Source organism: Puccinia triticina, chromosome 1A (genome assembly GCF_026914185.1).
Source record: "Puccinia triticina chromosome 1A, complete sequence".
NCBI lineage: Eukaryota > Fungi > Basidiomycota > Pucciniomycetes > Pucciniales > Pucciniaceae > Puccinia > Puccinia triticina.
The window spans coordinates 3,057,971-3,079,389 of NC_070558.1; the positions used below are offsets into that span (position 1 = coordinate 3,057,971).

The window sequence follows — 21,419 nt, forward strand, 5'->3', positions numbered from 1 at the left end:
TTGGGTGTTTCTACTTCCGTGAATATCCGTCGGACAACCCACACGCAGTTAGACCAATTCGAACCTTTCCACCGCCATGCCTTCAGCCTCGTCCCTGGAAACTTACCAGACTCCATTGGCCTCCAGATATGCATCTGTTGGTCAGTTATTAGTTTTTTTTTTTTTTTAAATCTCCATGATAAGGAAATGGGCAGCTGATGATTTTTTTAATTTTCCTCTGCGACAGAAATGTCGAGCTTATTTTCGAGCCAAACTCGGTTTGGCACTTGGCGGCAGCTATGGCTCTCTCTAGCTGAAGCAGAAAAGGAACTTGGTTTGCCCATCTCCGAAGAAGCGATTTCAGAAATGAGGGCCAATCTGGTACTTTTCCCACCCTCTATGTAGTGTTGGTTGGAGTCTTACGACCGAAAAGCTTTTTGTTTGTTTGTTTCTCGAAGGTTTTGGACCACAAACAAATGGAAATAGCCGCTGAGGAGGAGCGTAAGAGAAGACACGATGTCATGGCCCACGTCCACACATTTGGTCTGGTAAGATTCCTCGCTTGCATTATGTTTTCTGGGTCTAATTGATTTCATCTTCCGATTTACCAGGTCTGCCCGAAGGCTGCGCCGATTATCCATCTTGGTGCCACATCTTGCTACGTCACAGACAACGCCGATCTCATTTTCCTACGCAGAGGCTTTGAAATCCTGATACCCAAACTGGCCGTAGTCATTTCGCGACTAACAAAGTTTGCGGAAGAATACAAAAACTTACCCACGCTGGGTTGGACGCACTTCCAGCCAGCACAGTTGACGACCGTCGGGAAACGAGCGACCCTGTGGATCCAAGAGCTATTGATGGACTTGAGGAATCTGGTACGAGCCAACGAGGATCTAGGTTTCCGTGGGGTCAAGGGTACAACTGGGACCCAGGCTTCATTCCTGGCACTCTTTGATGGCAACCATGAATTAGTCGAAAAACTCGATGAGCTGGTCACCAAGAAATCCGGGTTCAAATTCGCCTATCCGGTCTCAGGTCAGACTTACAGTCGCAAGATTGACATCGATTCCTTGGCTCCACTCTCTTCCCTCGGCGCCACCGCTCATAAAATCGCCACCGACATCCGATTATTGGCCAATCTCAAAGAAATCGAGGAGCCTTTCGAGTCTAGCCAAATAGGAAGTAGCGCAATGGCATACAAACGGAACCCGATGCGCTGTGAGCGCATCTGTTCACTCGCTAGACATCTTATGGTCCTGCAAGTCAGTATTTTCTATTCAGACTCATCATTCCCTATGCCTTTTCTGTTTCTGATCCCATTCCCCGTACTTTTTTCTCCTTCGAAGCAAAATGCGATGATGACCGCCTCGGTACAATGGTTTGAGAGAACCCTAGATGACTCTGCGAATCGACGAGTTACGATTCCAGAGGCCTTTTTAACGGCAGACATCATCCTCACCACCTTACAAAACGTTAGCGAAGGGATGGTCGTCTACCCAGCCATCATCTCGCGACACATTCATGCCGAGCTACCGTTCATGGCCACAGAAAACATCATAATGGAGATGGTCAGGTTGGGAGGAGATCGACAACATTGCCACGAGCAGATCAGAGTGTTGAGTCATCAGGCCGCGAAAGTGATCAAAGAGGAAGGTGGAGATAACGACTTGATCGAGCGTATCAGAAAAGACCCGTTCTTCGAGCCAATCCATTCCAAATTGGACCAACTACTCGACCCAACAACCTTCATAGGTCGCGCTCCCCAACAAGTCGACCACTTTATCAAAGGTCATTCTCAGATTCAAATCCGTTTCTATTCGAATAACGTTGTCATGTGTTGACCTCTCCCTAACTAATTTTCATGGCATTCTCCCTCACAGATTGGGTGACACCAGCGCTCGCACCTTACCAAGAGTACATACATGCTTCAGAACACGCTGTGCTCCATGTTTAGGTACTCGCTGGCTCTTGAAGAATAAGCCAAGGAACACAAATAGGGCCAGTCTTGCGGATATGTTTATCCTTTTACCCTTTTCCCTCCGCATTTTCGAACTCGTAGGCAGTTAGTTCAATCAACTCCGCTACACACGAGCGTCGGGCACGTAAATAGCTAGCAGATTTTTTTTCTTGGATCCATTTGCATACACCACGGGATGATTGGCGAACTTGCATTGATTTGGTCTCCACTCATCTCCTCCTATTTCGCCAAAATCTAAGTCCTATTAATCTCCTTCTCACTGACACTGTGGAAAGGATTGAAGGTAGCTTTGAAACTTGCATTTGTGTTTACTTTGTTGTGCCTCCTTGAGCATTTGTCCTCGCATGCATTCAGAAAAGAAAGGGTCTTCTGCACACGGATGTCCATCCCCTGGACAGAAACCTACAGCGTGATATCACAGTTTATAACGCGTTTAACCCCCCGAAAAAATAGAGAAAGAAAAGATGGCAGATAAGTCGGTACAACATGCATGAGTCACATAGCTTATGCTTTGCCGGGTTTCCATCAGCCAAAATTTGTTAAATCAGGGTGCCAAGCTCTTTGCACAATGTGTGCACTGGAAGCAGAGAGAATACACAGCCCTGAGAGAAAAACTCCCTGTCAGTTGACATGCAAGAAGAAGGTTCATGCTTTAACCTGAACCTGAGTTCTTCTAGGTTAATTCCATGTGTTCTTCCAGATTAGCTCAGCATGGCCTGGTGCTAAGCCACACCAGCTCACTGCAGCTCAGTTCTCAACATGAATGAACACAGTCCTTCAGGAAATCCTCAAAAGGACAATGCGCTCCAATCTGCCATGGGTGGCCTCATACATCTCGACCAGCCCTCATACATCTCGACCAGGCCTCATACATCTCGACCAGGCCTCATACATCTCGACCAGGCCTCATACATCTCGACCAGGCCTCATACATCTCGACCAGGCCACATTCCCTTGATGGCGCTGGAAACACTGCAACCAATAAGACTCTTCTTCCTTTGTCTGCAAGCTTGCAGACATTAGGGGGGTTCACGTTGGCAAAAATCCACTGCTGATTTCGTCTGCTCCACCTGTCAGTAAGGTTTATGCATGGTAGATTGCTTCCCAAGGGGAGCTGCCCACCAGAACCTTGTATGTAGCCTTCTCCTTAGTGAAATTATTCAAAAGCCTCTCTTAAGGAGAGCCCTCCGGGCGGGGTCCTCCGTTCGAGAGGCCGCTTAGTTAAGCAGAAGCTAGTCCGAGCTCGTTGGTATCGCCAAAGTGGCACAGAAGAACGAGGCCAGGTCGCTGAAGGTGCCCGGCCCAAGGCCGCCGGGCGAGGTCAAGCCCCCCCGGAGCAGCCGCTGTCAATGCGCCGAGATCAGCTAGGCATCCGTCCGGCGCAAGCCCGCCGTCACGAACCCCGGGAATGAAATGGATCAGGATGAGGATCGTGCTCAAGAATAACCTCATCTGCCGAATATTTACACTGCTGGTACCTCTGGTACCGGCGGCACGTACCTCCAGCTGGGTTGGGGAAAATGCTGCCAAAAAAAGTGAAAATTTTGTCGGTTTTCAGTTGATGATGGTGGTGATATTCCAGAAGGATAACCGCATCATTGTATTTTTTTGTATCTTTTTTTCTCGCAGCCTACATCTACAAACATTGTCATAAGCCTAGATAGCATGATTCTCTACGCTTCATAAATAACCGGGGGATTTGCCCGTCTGTGTCTGATAAGATAAAAAACGACAATCTGAAAGCTGGAACTTGCCCGCAACTAGTAACATTCAAACCAGAAACAAATCATTTAAAAGACTATTCAGACTAGCACACTGCCTGTGTTAAATTTTTTTAGAAGTTTGTGTGTGCAGAGGGTTTCCGCAATGGCGAAAAACAATAAAAATGTTTGCGTGTGCCATGCGTCGTACGTTGCTCACTCACACATCAAAGAAGCAAAAGCAGTCAAAACGAACGACAGGAGAAAGGCAAGACTATCAAATGGCCATGGGATTACAGGTTTTCTTTAAATTTCACTTGTATATTTTATACGTAACCTTTTGCTCAGTTATGGTATATGGGATGGATATAATCAAACTCGACTTGGCGCAAGTGGGATTTACAAGCTGACCGAAGAGAGAGACCACCATGCAATCAAAAAACCAAGTCTATTTCGATGTGGTTTTGAATCACTTTTTTTGTCGGTTGAGGGATTCATCATTGACTTGATTAAGGAACAATTTCACAACGAGCGAGTCAGTGATGGGTTCGATAGGTCGGCGGGTGAACAAAGTAAAGGGTACTGTACCATTTAACATTAATGTGTCTGAGTCCAGAATCAGTCTGTTCCCACTTTGGGCAACCACCCCAGCAATCTCACGTGCAGCTTCGAGCCTTCTGAGTTGCAAGAACCCTGTGAGAATCAAATGAAGGATTCATGTCAGTTAAGGGATCCTTGGTCAGAGCTCATTTTCTAGCACAAAATATAGGGGGGGAGACAGGAGGAGATGCAGATTGACTGACCTCGATTCTGTTTGACAGCCTCACCAATCAACTCTGCACTCCGAGCCTCACCCTGAGCGCGAATTTTAGTGGCCTGTTTTTCTTGGATGGCTTGATCGACCAGGAAGGCAGCTCGTTGGGCGGTTTGTTGAGCAATCTGTTTGCTCTCGACCGCCTCACTGAAAGCAGGCGAGAAAGTGACATGGGTGATCGAAACGTCGTCTAGCGTGAGGTTGAAGCGGGAGGCTCGACGGGTAAGGTTTTCTCGAACAAGCCGGGAGACCATCTCTCGTTGACCAATCAGTTGGGATGCGTTGAACTGGGCTACTACCGATTTTAGCACTTCATTTCTGAGCCAATTCAATTTGATCATTCGGATTGTTGTCAGTAACGGATCAGATCCAAAGAAAAAAGCCATGGAAATTTACACTATGCTGGGCAATACGCGCTCATCATAATCCGAGCCAAGTTCTCGATATATCGTTGCCAGGGAGTCGACGTTAGGGCGGGATAAAACTCGACAAGTGATATTGACCATCTGGAGATCTGATTTGGGTTGAAGTTAGTTCCTTCAGGTGCCTCTTTTTGGCTTTCGGGCACTATCAATCTTGGATGTAGCAAATTTATATACCTTTCGTGCCAGTGAGGGATGCAATTGTTCTAGGTTTCGCCCGAACATCATAGATGATCGGGGTCTCCAACCAAGGGATCTAAACCATACCACATCAGAGGAACGCTAATGATCGGTATGAGGTAAATGAAAGGATGAAGGCGGCTTAGAGGGACTGACCACAAAATGAGTTCCTTCCCCATATACATCCGGTTTGACCCCATGAATTCGAGTATACTTGATGGCCCGGTGGCCTCCATCGACTGAACACAGACGATCGTGCTGGTTGAGTGAGCTGAGCATGTACGATGGCGGGTATCTACTCGGACGCACCGTTAAAGAGTGCCGAGTTCAGGGTGATTGCCGCCCCACCAAGGAGCAGTAGCCCACCGGCCCCAACCAGGGAATTCCCGACGCCTGATGACCCACCGCCGAAGTTGGACTTGCCGCCTCGTCCTGGGCCGGACTGGCCGAACACTCGGGCCTGTTTGGCTAGCAGTTTCGCAAACTCTCGCCCCTGTTGGTTCATCGTCTCGAAGTTGTTGGGTGAGTTGTTGTGGGTCTGGGGGTGCGGGGAGCCAGGCGGGCGGTGGGTGGATGGCTGGCTGGGTTTGGTGGTGATTATGTAAGCCGGGCAGTATTTATAGGGGACACCATTGGTCAGTCCGCTTGGGTTTCATCCTCATCGCTCTCCATCCACGCTCGCGACGGTCATCATGATAACTTCCCGGGCTTTCGGCGGACCAGCTTGGCTGCTTTCGATCGGATTTGTCTTCCATGCGGTTTATCTCATGTCAAGTAAGTTGCTTCTGCCGTTTCTTTCTTGATCCAGACTCCGGACTCCGGATGCTGATCGATCCCTTTTGCGTGACAACATAGTATTCGATGTGTATTTCATCAGTCCAGTCGTCAGAGTACCCCAGCGCTTCAGCCCTTTGGATCCTATTCAGGGTGAACCGCCCGCCTCACGAGTGCACGCCAAGCCCCTTGCCAGTCGGGTAGTTTTGATTGTAGGTGTGTTTAGTATGATTGTCATCCAGCCTCCTTCCCAAAACAGCTTGAAATACAAACTTGATGCGTTTATTGGTTGATCTTTGTGTGCTTGTAGGTGATGGCTTGAGAGCGGATAAGTTATTCTCCTTGTTTCCTAATCCGCCCTTCTATCCATCTCTGCCTGTCCCAATCCTGCCAGATCTCAAGCCGATACCGATCTCCGAGGAGGACCGGGTCCACGGCAACCAAATCACTCCGGCGCCTTACCTAAGGGCTCTGATCGAGACTGGCGAAGCAAGCTGGGGAGTCAGTCATACACGCGTCCCAACAGAGAGTAGGCCGGGTCACGTAGCCATCATCGCTGGAATGTATGAGGATGTAAGTGCCGTCACTCGAGGTGAGTGGTTATCCGCTCGACTGTCTTCTTCAAATGCTCATCTTCCCATCAATCTCTCTCATCAACTAGGCTGGAAAATGAATCCGGTCAACTTCGATTCAGTCTTCAATCAATCTTCACACAGCTTCACCTTTGGATCCCCAGACATATTACCCATGTTTAAACATGGTGCATCTGATCCCTCGCGAGTGGATGCTTGGAGTTATGACGAAGCTGCTGAAGACTTCACCAAAGACGCGGCCCAACTAGACATATGGGTACTCGAACGACTGAGACGTTTATTATCCGATGCCAAGCGAGCCGGTCCAGGCAGCTCCCTCGATCGCCAGCTCAACTCAGATCAAGTCTTCTTCTTCTTACATCTTCTTGGATTAGATACTACCGGCCACTCTTATCGCCCTCACTCTCCGGAATACTTCCGGAATATCCAAGTGGTTGATCAAGTCGTACGAGGCACGCAAGAGCTCTTAGAAAACTTTTACGGCGACGACCGCACGGCTTTCATTTTCACGGCCGATCATGGAATGAGTAACATTGGCAATCACGGGGATGGGGACCCGGACAATACCCGCACCCCACTCGTTGCTTGGGGAAGCGGGATCCAAAAAAGTATGGAAGGCACTCCATTTGTTGATGACGGCTCTCTCAAACTTGATCCGTACTACCAAAACTGGAACCTCAACATGACCCAAAGAAAAGACGTGGAACAAGCTGATATTGCTGCCCTCATGGTGTGTACGCTTGAACAATCTCTTGCAAATTTCTGAGGACTTTTCATGCTGACTCCTTTATGACTGTTTTAGGCTGCCCTTGCTGGAATCCACGTGCCTTCGAATTCTGTGGGACGTCTACCCCTGGACTATCTGAATGGCTCCCGAACAGAACTCGCCAGGGCCACCTACGCCAACACCCGGGAGATCCTGCACCAATATCAGACGAAGCATGGTGAGAGAAGAGGAGCTGTAGTGATTATTCCTTCTTACGGACTTGGTGTCGCTAAGATACATCCTTCATTGCTCTGAAAGAGCTTAAGGCGTCGACAAAATTTGCTTTCCGCTCTTTCCCTGGCTTACCGGATCAAGAAACTTTGAACAAACCGTCCATATCCGAACGATTATTTCTTATTCATAGAATGATTATCACTGATCGCAATGATGAGGCAATCAGGGCCTGTAGTGAGTTGCAAACTTTAGCACTACAGGGTTTGAAATACTTGCAAAGGTGGGAAGTCCAGAGCTCCAGCGCTTGTAAACTTGATGATAACTCACTAATCTTGTTTTCTTACGATAGGTACGACTGGTTCCGACTTCGCACAATCATCGTCATTGGATATGTGGGATGGATGGTTTACACTGCCATCTTTGTCCTGCGCACCTACATCATCTCTCCTTCACCTCGTGACCACGTAAGGTTCGGGTCGATCTTCGGCGCTGTTGTGTTTGCGGTCACAAGTCTATATTTTTATCTGGAGCACAGCCCGATCACGTATTATTTATACGTGTTCTTCCCGGCGTACTTCTGGGGTCAGATCATTGACGATGTCGATACCCTACAAGACCTCGTCGATTGGACATCCAGCAGCTCATCATCTCCGACTCGTATTTGGGCTACCATCTTGGCCACCTTGATGAGTTTAGAATTTATGGTATTAGGGTACTTTCATCGAATGGCTTGGACGATTGGATGGATTGTAATCGGCGTGATATGGCCTACCCTAGCGCTCTCGTCCCGATTCAAAGAAGAAAATCGATCATTACTCAAAGCGTGGGCTATTGCTTCGATATTCACCAGCTTATTTACGATCCTACCTGTTGAGAAAGGGGAAAGTATTCTGGTCATGTTAGTTTGAGTCCGCTGTTCTGATCCAGCCTTGACACATGTCTATTTGGTATTAACTTTTCTTCTGAATTCATTATAGCGCTATCGGGGGTTTGGCCTTTCTGTACGCTGGATATATTATCCGTCGGAAGTATGGCAGCCCCTCTCGAAGCCAGTTAGCCTTGATCTCAATCACTCTTCTGGTTACCATTGACTCGACCAGGAGGCTTCAGCAAAAGCAGGGACTCCCACTTGTCAATCAAGCACTCGGATGGCTGCTTCTTGCTTCCTCTATTCTCCCTCTCTTGCCTCGACGCTCAAAACCCTCTTGCGAAACCCAGGACTCTCTATTGACCTCCCGATTGGTCGAAATCGTCTTCGCTTACGCTCCTGTTTTCATCATCTTATCATTATCGTACGAGGCGCTTTTCTATTTGGCCTTCGCTGGCTCGTTGTTGATTTGGCTTGAGGTGGAGATACAGTTGACTCGGTTCGACGAATCTCAGGAAAAATCTGCCAAAGAACGCGAATCCAGATCGGGGGTCGGGAAATCGACCGGACCGATTTCGAAGTTTCGATTACACCACAGTAGATTGAGTTTATTTTATCTGTTTTTTATCCACGTCGGATTTTTCGGGACGGGTAATGTGGGCTCGATCTCCTCGTTTTATTTGGAGCCAGTCTACAGACTGGTGCCGATCTTCAACCCATTCTTGATGTCATCCTTACTACTCTTCAAGATCTTGATTCCTTTCCTGATCGTCTCATCAGTCTTTAGTACTTTGAACTTCAGATTAGGCTTGCCAAAGTTTTCCCTGTTTGTTTCAAGCTTGACAATCACCGATCTGATGAGCCTGAACTTCTTCTTCTTGGTTAATGATGTCGGCTCCTGGCTCGAGATCGGTCAATCCATTTCCCACTTCGCTATCTCATCCTTGTTGTTAGTCTTCATGATCTTGTTGCATTTCCTGGGCGACTTCCTTTTGCTCGATTTGGTCTCTACTCATCACTCTTCTATTTCGCCAAAATCCAAGTCCCACTGATTTTCTTCTCACTGACATTGACGAAAGAATTAAACCTAGTTTTGAAACTTGCATTTGTGCTTGCTTTGTTGCTGTTCCCTGAGCATTTCTCCTCACGTTCAATCAGAAAAGAAAGTATCTTGTACATACGGATAAATATTGCTTATGTTATACTTGAGGATCATGGATGTTAGAAACATGCACGACAATTTGTCTGCTGCCCCTTGACAGGCGTCACATCACAGTTTGCCGCGGGATTAATCCCCCTAAGAAAGATAGATGTAGAAAATGGTAGTAAGCCTATCTAACAATATGAGTCACACAACTTTGTTTTGTCGGGCTCCCATCAGACACAGTTTTTTTTTGAAACTGGGTGTCATCAAAGCTCTTTGTACATACGCCTTCACTCCAAAGGTTCTATCTGAAGGTCAAAGTTTTGTGGCAGAATTTGTCCAACTTAGCTAAGTCCGAGCGAAGCGACCTCCGAAGGAGGGACTTACGGGCTATGGTGAGGATTAAGCAAATGGCTGGGGAAAATTTTAAAACTCAACCTACTCATGCTTTTCTGAACATTTTGCTTCCTTGTTTTGACTTAAATGATGGCCTCACTTGTGCGCATCTGCTCACCTTGACCGCTTCCCTTCAGCTCTCAAGGTTGGGTCACAACGCTGCCATGAAGTTTTGTGCGCATCTGGAATATGTGTTATGGCATCTGCCTGTAGTCCAGCGTCTTCCATGCATCGGCACTGCATCAAACAATACACACATACCATGGTGTTTGGGTCTGTTAGGGCCCAATTATAAACAGTTATTGGAATTTTATTCAAAAAAAATCCAAATTCATTCAAAACTTTTTTTGTCTGGATTTTTTTATGTACAGATTCAAAAATAGCCCAAGTGACCTCGAGGAGGTCATTTGGGATCAAAAATTTTCAAATTTCTGTTATCAAAGCTATTTACAGGCATACAGTACATGTATGCAACACTGTACCGCACTAATCCAACGGTAGAACTTAGTTGTACCGTTGGTCAGCAATACACAGCCGCAGGCAGTTGAGATTTGGCAACAGCCCAGCCGCCGGAAGCATTTCCAAATTCCGTGTGCCAAATGCATGTATTACAGGTCTCTGCCTCGGGTGCACAGGAGATCTCTGATCGGGTCCTGTCGAGTCCACATCGAGGGGATGTGTTCACCAGGCGCCCAAGTATCATCTGCAACGTTCCCCAGATTGCAAGGGATCCTCTGGCCATACAACTGTTCAAGTGTCAATCAATCATACCAGTCCTGGAGGTAAAGGGCCCGTCGGCAATTGAGAAGGTTGTGTAGAATCATACACACAAAAGTGTTTGACCGCGCGCGTATCGGCCATGCAGCCTCAGCCATCAGGAGGAGACGGAAGTGGTTCTTCAACTGCCAAAATGTATGCTCCACGGGCGGGGGGGGGGGGGCGGAACAGGCGGTGTTGGCCTGGAATTTGGAATTCCTGTTGTGTGGCCCGCAGGTTTATAATTGTACATATTATCCAGGCTTTTTTGAAACATATTTGGGCCTGTATTTGCCACAAAAATTTAAGGCCCTGTTTGGCAGCGTCATATTATGCAGTGTAATAATAGGAAACATGCTAAATTACATATGGTAAAACATGTCTTCTTAGGATAATCTTTTGAAAGTAAACCCTCATAAGGCTTGGCAGTTTACTTCCAAAAGATCAGGCGGAAAAGTAATGTCTTACACAATGTAGGGGGACATGGCAAGATTATTTATTGCGTAATAATCACACTGCCAAACAGGGCCTAAGAGATTTTGTTTTGAATCAAGTTTGGAATATATTACAATAAAACTTTGATAACTGTTTATAATTGGGCCCTTATTATGGTGCAAGCTTCTGATTTCACCAGCTGTATTCTATGCAGTTGATGTCAAGTGTCAGATGTGGTGGATGATACAGACTGAACATGAAAAAGCCAAATGTTGCTTGCAATCAAAAAGAGTCAGCTGGGAGAACCTGCTGAGCATTTCCAACATCATGAAGCGCACGGCTTGATTCTCCCAGATAAGCCACTTATTTTGGTGGGAAACTTGGTAACTGCCAAATGCTGAGGGCGTGAGGGTAGCTGTAGAGAGCTTTAAAAAAAGCCACTTTTTCCCAATCCTCATACACAAGCCAAGTGACTTAGGGCCCAATTATAAACACTTATTGGAATTTTATTGAAAAAAAATCCAAATTCATTTGAGATGTTTTTTGTCTGGATTTTTTTATGTACAGATTCAAAAATAGCCCAAGTGACCTTGAGGAGGTCATCTGGGATCAAAAATTTTCAAATTTTTGTTATCAAAACAATTTGCAGGCATACAGTACATGTATGCAGCACTTTACTGCACTAATCCAACAGTAGAACTTAGTTGTACCGTTGGTCAGCAATACACCGCCGTAGGCAGTTGATTCGGCAACAGCCCAGCCCAACCGGCATCCATCCCGCCATACCAACCCAATACCATCTCAGCTTTCCCGGAAAAGAACTCAACGGTAATGAACACTTCAAACGGAAACAAACGCTCAGACATTTGCAGGTCCCTAACGACTTCTTTGCGTTCATCAACCAACGCGGTTGGATATATGACCTGCAGCCTGGCACCATGACTTCTCACAAGTTGCTTGGCTAGTTCAAATCCTCCGCCCCTATTGACACACATCCCTCTCCCACTACATCTTCTCTTGCCCCTAGCAGCCATTCGCCAAAATCTCACCCTTTGTCAACCGCTCCTAAACACCCTGCTGATCACTTCTCTCTCCCTAAAGCTCTCACTGGAAAATTTAATCTCCCCATCCCACTTCCGAAGTTTGGCGTCTTGCGCAATTTCACTCTTGATTTTGTTGGCAACCCTAGTACTTGATTATCATCCTCCATACCGTTAAAAGTTGCTTATAGAACCCTTTCTTCTTTTTTCCCTCTTTTCTCTTGTTTTTGGGCATGAGGATGACCACAAGTGGCTTCTGAAAGAATGTAAAGGACTAAGAGTTTTTTATTCCCGTTAGACTAAGTTGTATTGTAATTACAATTAAGAGATGGGAATAAATAAAAGGGAGTTGTCTTTTACCTAAGAGCAGAACCTTGGCCGCTCTCTACTTAAGGATAGAGATGAAGATAAGAGAATATAAGAAAGGTATGAATCCTCGTTGATGGTGACGCTAATCTGCTCCGGAAGAGAGTTCAGTATTAGCTTTTGCCACTTCACTCCTTGTATCTCCTGAGGTTTGCGTTCGCCTTACTCAAAATGGTCTTTCGACTCAGGTGATTTTTCACTTGGTGTTGGCGATTCGGCGCAGAAGAGTTGCAACATTATCTATGTTATAGTTTCGTTGCTTCAGCATCTGCGCTTGGTTCTCGCTCTCTATGCCTGGAGCACAGATCACTTACCGATATCTTTTCCTGCTCTTTGAGAGGTATTGGTGTGATTGGCCTTTCTTTCTTCGACAGTTTTGTCTAGATTGACAAAAAAGGGCTTTAGCACCTTTCTGATCTGTTCTCTTGAGTTTGTATACAGCCGCTTACCTTTGGTGCTAGCCGTAATTCTCTCAATGAGCGATCTTGGGCCGGAGTTCTCCTGAAGCCTAATCTTGCTGCTCACGTGCGATGTCCCTGCTGTCATCAAGAAGATGAATTCAGTTTCAACCCCCGCGGCGCTGATTTTGGACTGCGGAAATGGTTTGCTTTGCTCACCTGTTTCCGCAGCTAATTTAGTTCCCGATATCTTTCTCAATTTATGAGAAAGACACCATTCACCTAAGCTGGAATTCTCACAGCTTCTGATCTGTCTGGGAGCTGACAGGATGCCAAGAGTGCCTTGATGCCGTCTGCATGGCTTGGTTACGCCATTGGGTTATACGACCCACCCGGATTTGAGAGTCCAACACCAAGACGGGATGCCGTCGATGTGGCATAGCCCTATTGACAAGGATGTGGCACTAATTTAGCCCAATGGGAGTCCAAAACTCTTCTGGAGATTATGGACGTCATGGATGCTATCAGTAAGCTGTAGCATGCACGCAAGTAGGGCGTGCTTTGACACTTCATCAAGGCGAGCTGGCTTTGGAGGTTGAGCCATAGTTCCGAAACTAGGCCAAACCAGAGCCGGGGCTCTTTTGAAAGAATAGGAGCAACTGAAAGGTTTATTGCTTATCAGAAGCTAGTACATAACAGCGAGTAACAAATGAATATAAGATAAGTCTGTGCGCTATCTGTACCTGAAAGCAACTCAAGGCACACTCAAGGTGTTGTCTGGGATGGGCTAGAGAGACTAAGGAAATATGACTGGGCGAGCTCTGTGCGGGTTTGCTGGGGTTTTTGGTTTAGGGCTGTCAATTGTCCTACCAACCGTATAGGTCAGTGTTTGGATCAGGTGATCAAGCGTCTCGTCTCTTCTCTCTGTCTGGTGTCTGACTCACGGATATGCAACGACGTCAACTGAAGACTTTCGTTTTATCCTTGCGGTAGAGCTTTGCCGAGCCGCTTTGGTCTTCTGCTCGACAAACAATGTTTGTTTGAGTCAGCTGAGGTTCTTTTATGTTTTCTGTCTTAGGTCTGGGGACATAGGATCAACTACTTGTCGTCAGACCGTTTGTTATCCTGTCTAGGAGGGTTGCTTTCGCTTTTCTGCCGAGTCGTTCCGCAAGTGTTCTGTTAGAAGAACAAGATTCAGTCAGCCTTGCTATAAGTCTGCTGTAATCTAAGCTCAGGGACAAACAAGGTTCTAAAGCTTGTTGATGGCTTTGTCTTGGCTTGTGCCGGGGCGGCTGGTGCTGATGGTTTGGGTTCTGATATCGGCGGAGCAATACAGTTAGCTTTTTGGTCTGGGTTCTGGGTTAGGCCTGGGACTGCAAAAGGGGCTTGAAGCTTACCTTTCTTAGCAGCTGGGGTTTGGGTTTTGTTTTGCCGCGCAAGCTTCCTGTGCGGTTGCTGCGGGTCGGGGTCTGATCCAGTATTCTCACATCTTCCTCGTCAGCTGAAGCAGGACTGTGCATGATCTCGTCCCAGCTGAAGGGCAGACTGTTGCTGCGGGAGCTCATTGAATTCAAGGGGCTTTGATCCCAAAGATGAACTACATCCCAGGGGAAGAAAAAGGAGTGAGTTCGGGCTGTGGGTAAAGATGATGGTGGAACAGTGCAGACAAGACTGACCTTGAAAGCTGGTCAAACAATACTATCGTGCGCTTGGGATGGCCCTTCTGGGAGGGCGAATCATTAACACCGACAATTGTCTGGTTGGACGGCTCGGCCGCCGTCTTTCCACGCGAGAGATTGGTCTCTCTACAGACAGAGAGGTTAAGGGTGAGCCGGTGAGACTCAAGAGAGCGGGCACGACTGGACCTGTTGATTGCGAGTGGTGGCAGCTGGAAAGGACTTCTGACAACGACGTAAGTGGAGTCGCTGGGCAGAAGCCTTGTCGGACGCGCGATTGTGTCTTTGAAATCGTGGTTATCTGTTTTGGGGCGTTCGAAGAATATCTTTGACCAACTGGGGATCCCAGGACGACGGAGTGCAGAAAACGAGGGCCTTTTAACTTGCTGGATCGTTGGTGAAGCCGTGCGGTCGTGGTTATGGCACTGGCTGGCCGGGGGGGGGGGGGGGGGGGGGGCGGAACAGGCGGTGTCGGCTAGGAATTTGGACCTGTGACGTGTGGGCCGCAGGTTTATAATTGTACATAATTATCCAGGCTTTTTTGAAACATCTTTGGGCCTGTATTTGCCACAAAAACTTAAGAGATTCTGTTTTCAATCAAGTTTGGAAAATATTACGATAAAACTTCAATATGTGTTTATAATTGGGCCCTTAGTTAAGTTAGAGAATTTGTATGGGAGGCATGATGGCAGGTTTAAATATTAGTTTGGCCCTGCTTCATTTGTGGAAAGTTCAACAAACTCAGCAATCGTCGTGCTCCCTTCTAGAATAGGCTCGTCACATTGCACCTTTTCATCAATTATCAACATGAGGTCCCATTCCCTGCGTTTCTTGTGTTGGGTATTCATCCTGTGTGCCAAAGATGTTTTTGCTCGACCAAATGACACCGAAGCGGAGAAGAACGTCTCTCTACTATTCGATTTAAACGAGTTACCACACGAATCGGATGAACTTTCAATCGCGCCTCTCTGCGCCTTGCCATCAACCGAATCCTTTCACAGCTCCAACGCAGATTGCCTTCCGGCGGCCAAACAAGAGGAACCATTTTCCGCGGTTTCGCCGTCGGATCTATTCGCCATCGGTCATTCATCCCTTTCCGGTAAGCGTGAACTTGATGGGCTGGATTTGGAGGTTACAGATCAGAAGTCCTTCCTTGAGTGGGACAAAAAACATAACGCTTTTCCAAATCAACAACTAGAAGGGATGTCCAAGAAGAGAAAAACAAGTACATGGAAATTGAATGATACTCAAATTCCATCGGGAATTTCAATCAATTGCAAACTGCCAGTGCAAAGCTTGAACGATTCCCCTCGTCTTAAAAAATCCAGTAGTTTTTCTGGGGTAGTAAACCAGGGAACATGCGTCTTGACAGAGGATCTGGAGAGGAAAATTGAGAATAAGAACCAGGGAACCTTCAAAGAATCTAAAACCGAGAACTCTTTCCATGAAATGTTAAAGAGCATGAAGAATGATGCGCTCCACTACGGAAAAAATAGGATGAAACTTAAAGCCAAGCTGAAATGTCCTGCCTCAATTTCAAAGAAAGATTTGTTGCGTAAACTGCATCTAGCTCTTCACAAAAAATTTGTATATGCTACAGACTCAATCAGCTTGAATGACAGAAAGTGTGAAACCCATAACATTATATTGAAAATTGCAGATGAAAAAAATATCCTTGTTGACTTCATGACCCCATTTACGGAAACTCTGAAGGAATTGGGGTTTGAAACCAATCCGTATGAGTATAAACCCCTGGTGGTGATTTCATACATCAAGAATCTTACAAGAAGTGTAATAGTTACAACTTTACTTTATGCTTCATTGTTTCAAGAAGAAGAGAGGCAGACAACGGAAGAATTGGTTTACAGTGTGCTAGATTTCATACAAGTTTTTTTCAAGAATATACAAAATAGAGATGAGCCAATGAATGAAAGCCAAAATTTTGTCTGGTTGCACAATTTATTAAAATCCAAAAAAAGTTCTGTTTTGACTGATCATCGATTGAGCAGACCAACCAGAGTAATGAGCATGGCCTGGAGTATTGTCAATTTATTAATAAGAGAAAAAGGAAGAAGTTTAATTCCCAATCTACCAGAGGAAATGGCAACTTTGTCAAGGTCAATTCAAGAGATTATCTATAAGATGCTATATTCATCAAATCACCAAGATATATCCCAGAGTGTTAGGAGAAAACTTGAAATCAGAAATTCCAAACAATCAGAATAAATTTCTAGCTCCACAGGATTATTAATTCATATTTCAATATTTTCCCAAGAGTTCTGTAGTGCATATGTCTCCTGGTTTCTGACATTTCTTGGTGCTAATTGTTCTTATTTTTCAGACTGAGTTTTAGACCTCCCCTTAGTTCCTAGTTCTTTTTTTTGATTGATTTAAATCAAGGAATTACTTGGATTTTGAAAGGGGTCAAGATAGGGATAGCTCTGGTTACCTGGCTGAAAAACGCTTTGATTGTGGAAACCTGCACCCGCATCCACACCTGGGGAGGCTGATACCATGGTAACAGTGGCAGGTAACCCTGAAAATGGCCATGATCTCTTCATTTTCAGGAATGGTCTCTCCATCCTCTTTTTTTGTACTGTTGGGCTTTGTAGATTTTATGAAGTAATGTGCAGGGGCCAACCAGCCATGTGGTATTACTAAGGGGGTGGTTGCATTGACTGCATATTATTGTTGATTTGATTGAGCGACTGGTAGGCTGTCAGGGCTGTGGGAACTAAGTACTAGGTTGGTCAAGGGTGCTGTGGTTAGCCATGGCAGTGGAAATGAGTGACTGATTGAGAATTTGAGTGTATATATAACATACCAGTATCAAGGGCGGCTGCTACCTTGCCAAAAAGGTGTGAGTGTATGTGGAAGATGGGCTAGCCGCTAAAGCAGATGTGGGGTTGTTCAGTATGTAAAGAATCTTGTGTTTGCAAGTGGGAGGGTGCTCTATTTTTTTTTGGTGAATCTGTGGCTTTAATAAGCTTAAAATAAATCAACTTTGAACATCATAATTGTGTGGACTGATATACAATACAATCAATGTGGAGAAGACTGGCTAGTGGCTTTATGCTACCACTGGGTTTTGTGTCTTTTTTCTGTTCTAATTTCTTTTTCTCTGCAAAAATAGTTTTAACTGTCAGTTTTTATGTTTTGGGATGTTACTCAATCAGCAATTTCTTGGGGGTGACCGGGTCAGATGTTGAGAAATTTTATTGTGGGTTGATATTGAATTGAACTGCATTTGGTTTTAATGGCAGAAAATGTGTTGAGGCAAGGCTTATCAAGGCTTATCAGGTGTGGGGATGCAACAAGATTGAGTTTCAAAGTGAGTCACTGCAGAAATTAACACTTCAACGTTGGACAAGGTTGTCTGAGCAGTTGTTGGACAGAATTTTTCCAATGAGTTCTGCAGTTTGCTCAGTGCTGGCTGCAGAAGAGAACTCAGGAAACCCCCTATAAATGACCATAATGTAAAATCCAGAATTTTGCCAAAATTCATGCATTTTTTGACCTCATCCATGCATGTTTTGTGCAGATAAATCCTATTTACTGCCATCTCCGTCCCAGGAAAAAGTTCATAATTCAAAGTGCATACCTTATTTTTGTGCATGCAATTTTGGGTTTTCAACAAAAAAAATCATCCATTTTGGTTAGCTTTCCTGGGTCCTTGCAGAACTTTGCAGAAGTCGTTGGACAAGCTTGGTCCAACACCTGCATGGACAAATTTGTCCAAGCAGATAGTTCATGCAGTGAGTTATTTCCCTGTCAGTGGACAGATTCTCATCCTGATCTGGGTCCCAGAAGTGATCTAGAACCCAAAAAGCTAGATTTCCCTGGGAACATCGATGCATTTTTGGGTCTAAACTTGCATCTGCGGGGTCCCAGATTGCGCGGGATGTCTGCAGGAAGAGTTTTGCTAAAATTGCATCTGTGTCTATCTGTGTATGGACTTTGCCGAATGTCGTTGTAAATACATAATTCCTTTTCTGACCCCCGGGGTCTCGAGACCATCCCCCGTTGTTTGATCGACTCGGGCTGTGACAACTGACACGTCAAGAACAAAGTCTCATTTTGACCAGAACTATTCGCAAACTGGAAAACGTAAGCCACCTCCAAACAAGATAAGAGACACAAGCTGACCCAATCGATTTCGTTCAAAGCTTCCAAGACACACCTGCAGGTCCGAACTCCATCATCCTTGCCGGCTAAACGGCTACCAAACGATTCTCACTAGCAAGAACTCCGCATGAAATGATTGCCACAACGGTTTACAACTTTCTGGAGCCCTATCTCCCCGCTCAGTTCGTCTATGTGATATCGATGGTCGTCTTCGCTTTTGAGAAATTGTTCATGCCCAAGTTCTACGAGGTATATTCGCACGCTAGTCTCGATCCAAAGACGTTGGTCCCCTTCGTGATTTCGGCGATTGCGCTATACTTATCGATAGTATCGATCTACCATGCTTTCAAAACGGCTTTCCGGATGATCTGGTTCCTTATCAAGTGGAGTGTCGTGATCGTCATTCTCTGGTTCATCTTGGGCTTTTTGAACGAGGCGAAAGGGCATTCTAATGGTGGCAATGGTGTCAGAAATCCCTTTCAGAGCTATCAAGACTCCGTCATCTCGTGGTGGAATGGTGCAGCTTGGAACCTAGTCAATATGGACCCGCAGAGCTTTCTGGGCCCTCTCCAAATGATGCTCGGCCCAAGCGCACTATCTCTCTTCGAACCTATGTTGAACCACTTCCAATCTCATAACCCAGGAACCAACCCCTTTCGTACTGGAAGCAAGCATTCGACCTCTTCTTATTCTTCATTCAAGCCGTCAAAGCAACACAGCAACCCCCAAAACTCACGAACACGGCAGTCAAACGAAAACACCGAAAAACCCAATGTACGCGATTTCTTCCAGAAATTTTGGACTCAAACGCCTTAAACCCCCATACGATACATCTTACGCAAGGCTCGAAGCCGGAATGAAGGTTCAAAATTGCAGACTGGCCAATCTAGCCGGACCTCAAATCGATGACCATCTCATCCTTTCTTCGAGGAAAGGATTCGTAAAATTGATCATACCATCGGTGATTCTAAACTAGACTGGCTTCATCTTGTGGTCGTTGTGATTTAGATTAATTCTCTTGATTCTGATGTATGTATCTATGGCTTTACTTCACTCTGTTCTTATTGTTATAATTGTGAGAGCTTCTTTCTGCGTCATACCCGAATCTTAATCGGTGCATTTTTGTTTTCTTATTTTGATTGCCTGAAGTCCGCACCAGAAGACATCTTTTTTGTTTCATTGATCTTATTCGCGCTTATTTGTTGCTAGCGCTTTCATATCTTCTTTGATACACTTGGAAGTTTGAGCCTATGGAAAAATTCCCAAAATGACAAATATTTCGATTCTGTTCTCCCCACACAGGCTCCCAGCCATCAACTGGGTCAATAAGGAGTCAAGCTTCAGAATAGCAAATATACAATCCAAGTGAGTCAAAATGGTACCACTGGATACACAGGTCGTCACCAACTCATCATAGTTGAGAAAGTAATTATGGTATTCAAAATTGCATATGTCACTATTTACATAAAATCATAAAACCAATTTTGGCTGGGAGATGTCAGCGTGCATAAAACTTAAAGTGACATCTCCCAGCCAAAATTGCAGTTTATAATTTTATGTAAAAAAATCTTATGCAATTTTGAATACCATAAATACAATCTGAATTTGCATTTGGGCTGTGTGGGCGGCAAAGGAGACCAAGTCATGAAGAAGAACATATATGGTATTCAAAATTGCATTAGATTTTTTTACATAAAATCATAAACTGCAATTTTGGCTGGGAGATGTCACTTTAAGTTTTATGCACGCTGACATCTCCCAGCCAAAATTGGTTTTATGATTTTATATAAATAGTGACATATGCAATTTTGAATACCATAATAGTCAAGATGATAGGCCATTGGCTTGTGATTTTTTCTTGAAAGCAAGGTCTATATAAAAACAACTGCTCACATAGTCAAAAGATGAGGAGACCTCTAAGAAAAAATATCTACTTTGGGCTATTTGCAACATGGATTGGATTACTCCGCCCTCAAGCAAATGTGGGGCTTGAATTCACTTTACAATACCCGGGCTCTTCCAGCAACAGTGGGTCAGCTACGCTAACATAGCTGTTAGCGTAGCGCAGCGCAGCGCAAATGCGCTATTTTTTAGCGTAGCGTTAGCGCAATTGCGCGCATCTGCGCTAACGCTACGCGCAAAGGATGCAAAGCTATTTTGGCTTTTAGCGTAGCGTTAGCGCAGATGCGCGCAATTGCGCAGATGCGCACAATTGCGCTAACACTAAGCACGCAAGGCGCAAAAGAGCGCGCGCTATGCTGCGCTAAAGCGTTTTTTGCGGCAAAAAAGTGCCTTTTTTCCGCTAAAAGCGCGTTAGCGCAACATAGCGTAGCGTAGCGGCTGTAGCGCAGCGCTAATACTGAACAAAAATTGGTATGCTGTTAGCGCCGCTGAAAATTAGCGAAGTAGCGGCGCTAACAGCGCGCTAGCGCTATTCAAAAAAGGTTGGCGCTTTTTGCCGCTACGCTAAACTTTAGGGCTAAAGTAGTGTAGTTTAGCGTAGCGGCCCACTGCTGCTTCCAGCACCATCAATGTGTGTTGCAACTCTCCGGCACTGTTGTCGGTATTAGTAATAAACCTTTTGCCAAGGTTCTTGTATTGTAACAAGCACCTTAGGGCATCCGCATCGGTCGCGGGTTAAGGGAGGATTAGCGTAACTAATCCTCCTCGGCAACCGCACCGGGCCCGATTTAATCGGGCTAAGTTGCTCCCAGGAGTCCAATTTGGACTAGCGAGGAGTAGATTTCCTCCTTGCTAATCCTGGGAGTAATAGCAAGATGAATATTCAAAACAGCCTGGATTAAGCTGGATTAAGCTAGGAGTGCCGAGTAC

The 21,419-nt window shown here is 45.6% G+C and overlaps 5 protein-coding genes across 5 annotated transcripts; 3 read left to right on the forward strand and 2 right to left on the reverse strand.

The window, feature by feature from the left end:
* Positions 1–76: 76 nt before the first annotated feature.
* PtA15_1A380 (uncharacterized protein) lies at positions 77–1,936 on the forward strand (the record flags this gene model as incomplete). Its single annotated transcript, XM_053165402.1, has 6 exons — positions 77–140; positions 227–360; positions 438–527; positions 591–1,244; positions 1,329–1,770; positions 1,863–1,936. The coding sequence occupies 6 exons, from the start codon at positions 77–79 to the stop codon at positions 1,934–1,936; spliced, it is 1,458 nt and encodes a 485-aa protein (XP_053016597.1).
* Positions 1,937–4,129: 2,193 nt separating this feature from the next.
* PtA15_1A381 (uncharacterized protein) lies at positions 4,130–5,581 on the reverse strand (the record flags this gene model as incomplete). Its single annotated transcript, XM_053165403.1, has 7 exons — positions 4,130–4,164; positions 4,249–4,353; positions 4,464–4,792; positions 4,871–4,988; positions 5,074–5,152; positions 5,233–5,315; positions 5,386–5,581. 7 exons carry the CDS (start codon positions 5,579–5,581, stop codon positions 4,130–4,132), a joined length of 945 nt encoding a protein of 314 aa, XP_053016598.1.
* A 187-nt stretch (positions 5,582–5,768) lies between these two features.
* Positions 5,769–9,303, forward strand: PtA15_1A382 (uncharacterized protein; the record flags this gene model as incomplete). The annotated part of the gene is made up of 8 exons (XM_053165404.1): positions 5,769–5,850; positions 5,932–6,066; positions 6,161–6,442; positions 6,512–7,173; positions 7,246–7,387; positions 7,468–7,663; positions 7,733–8,281; positions 8,361–9,303. The coding sequence occupies 8 exons, from the start codon at positions 5,769–5,771 to the stop codon at positions 9,301–9,303; spliced, it is 2,991 nt and encodes a 996-aa protein (XP_053016599.1).
* A 4,980-nt stretch (positions 9,304–14,283) lies between these two features.
* On the reverse strand, positions 14,284–15,552 carry PtA15_1A383 (uncharacterized protein; the record flags this gene model as incomplete). The annotated part of the gene is made up of 3 exons (XM_053165405.1): positions 14,284–14,383; positions 14,463–14,887; positions 15,397–15,552. 3 exons carry the CDS (start codon positions 15,550–15,552, stop codon positions 14,284–14,286), a joined length of 681 nt encoding a protein of 226 aa, XP_053016600.1.
* Positions 15,553–18,719: 3,167 nt separating this feature from the next.
* On the forward strand, positions 18,720–19,403 carry PtA15_1A384 (uncharacterized protein; the record flags this gene model as incomplete). The annotated part of the gene is made up of 1 exon (XM_053165406.1): positions 18,720–19,403. One exon carries the CDS (start codon positions 18,720–18,722, stop codon positions 19,401–19,403), a length of 684 nt encoding a protein of 227 aa, XP_053016601.1.
* Positions 19,404–21,419: the final 2,016 nt, after the last annotated feature.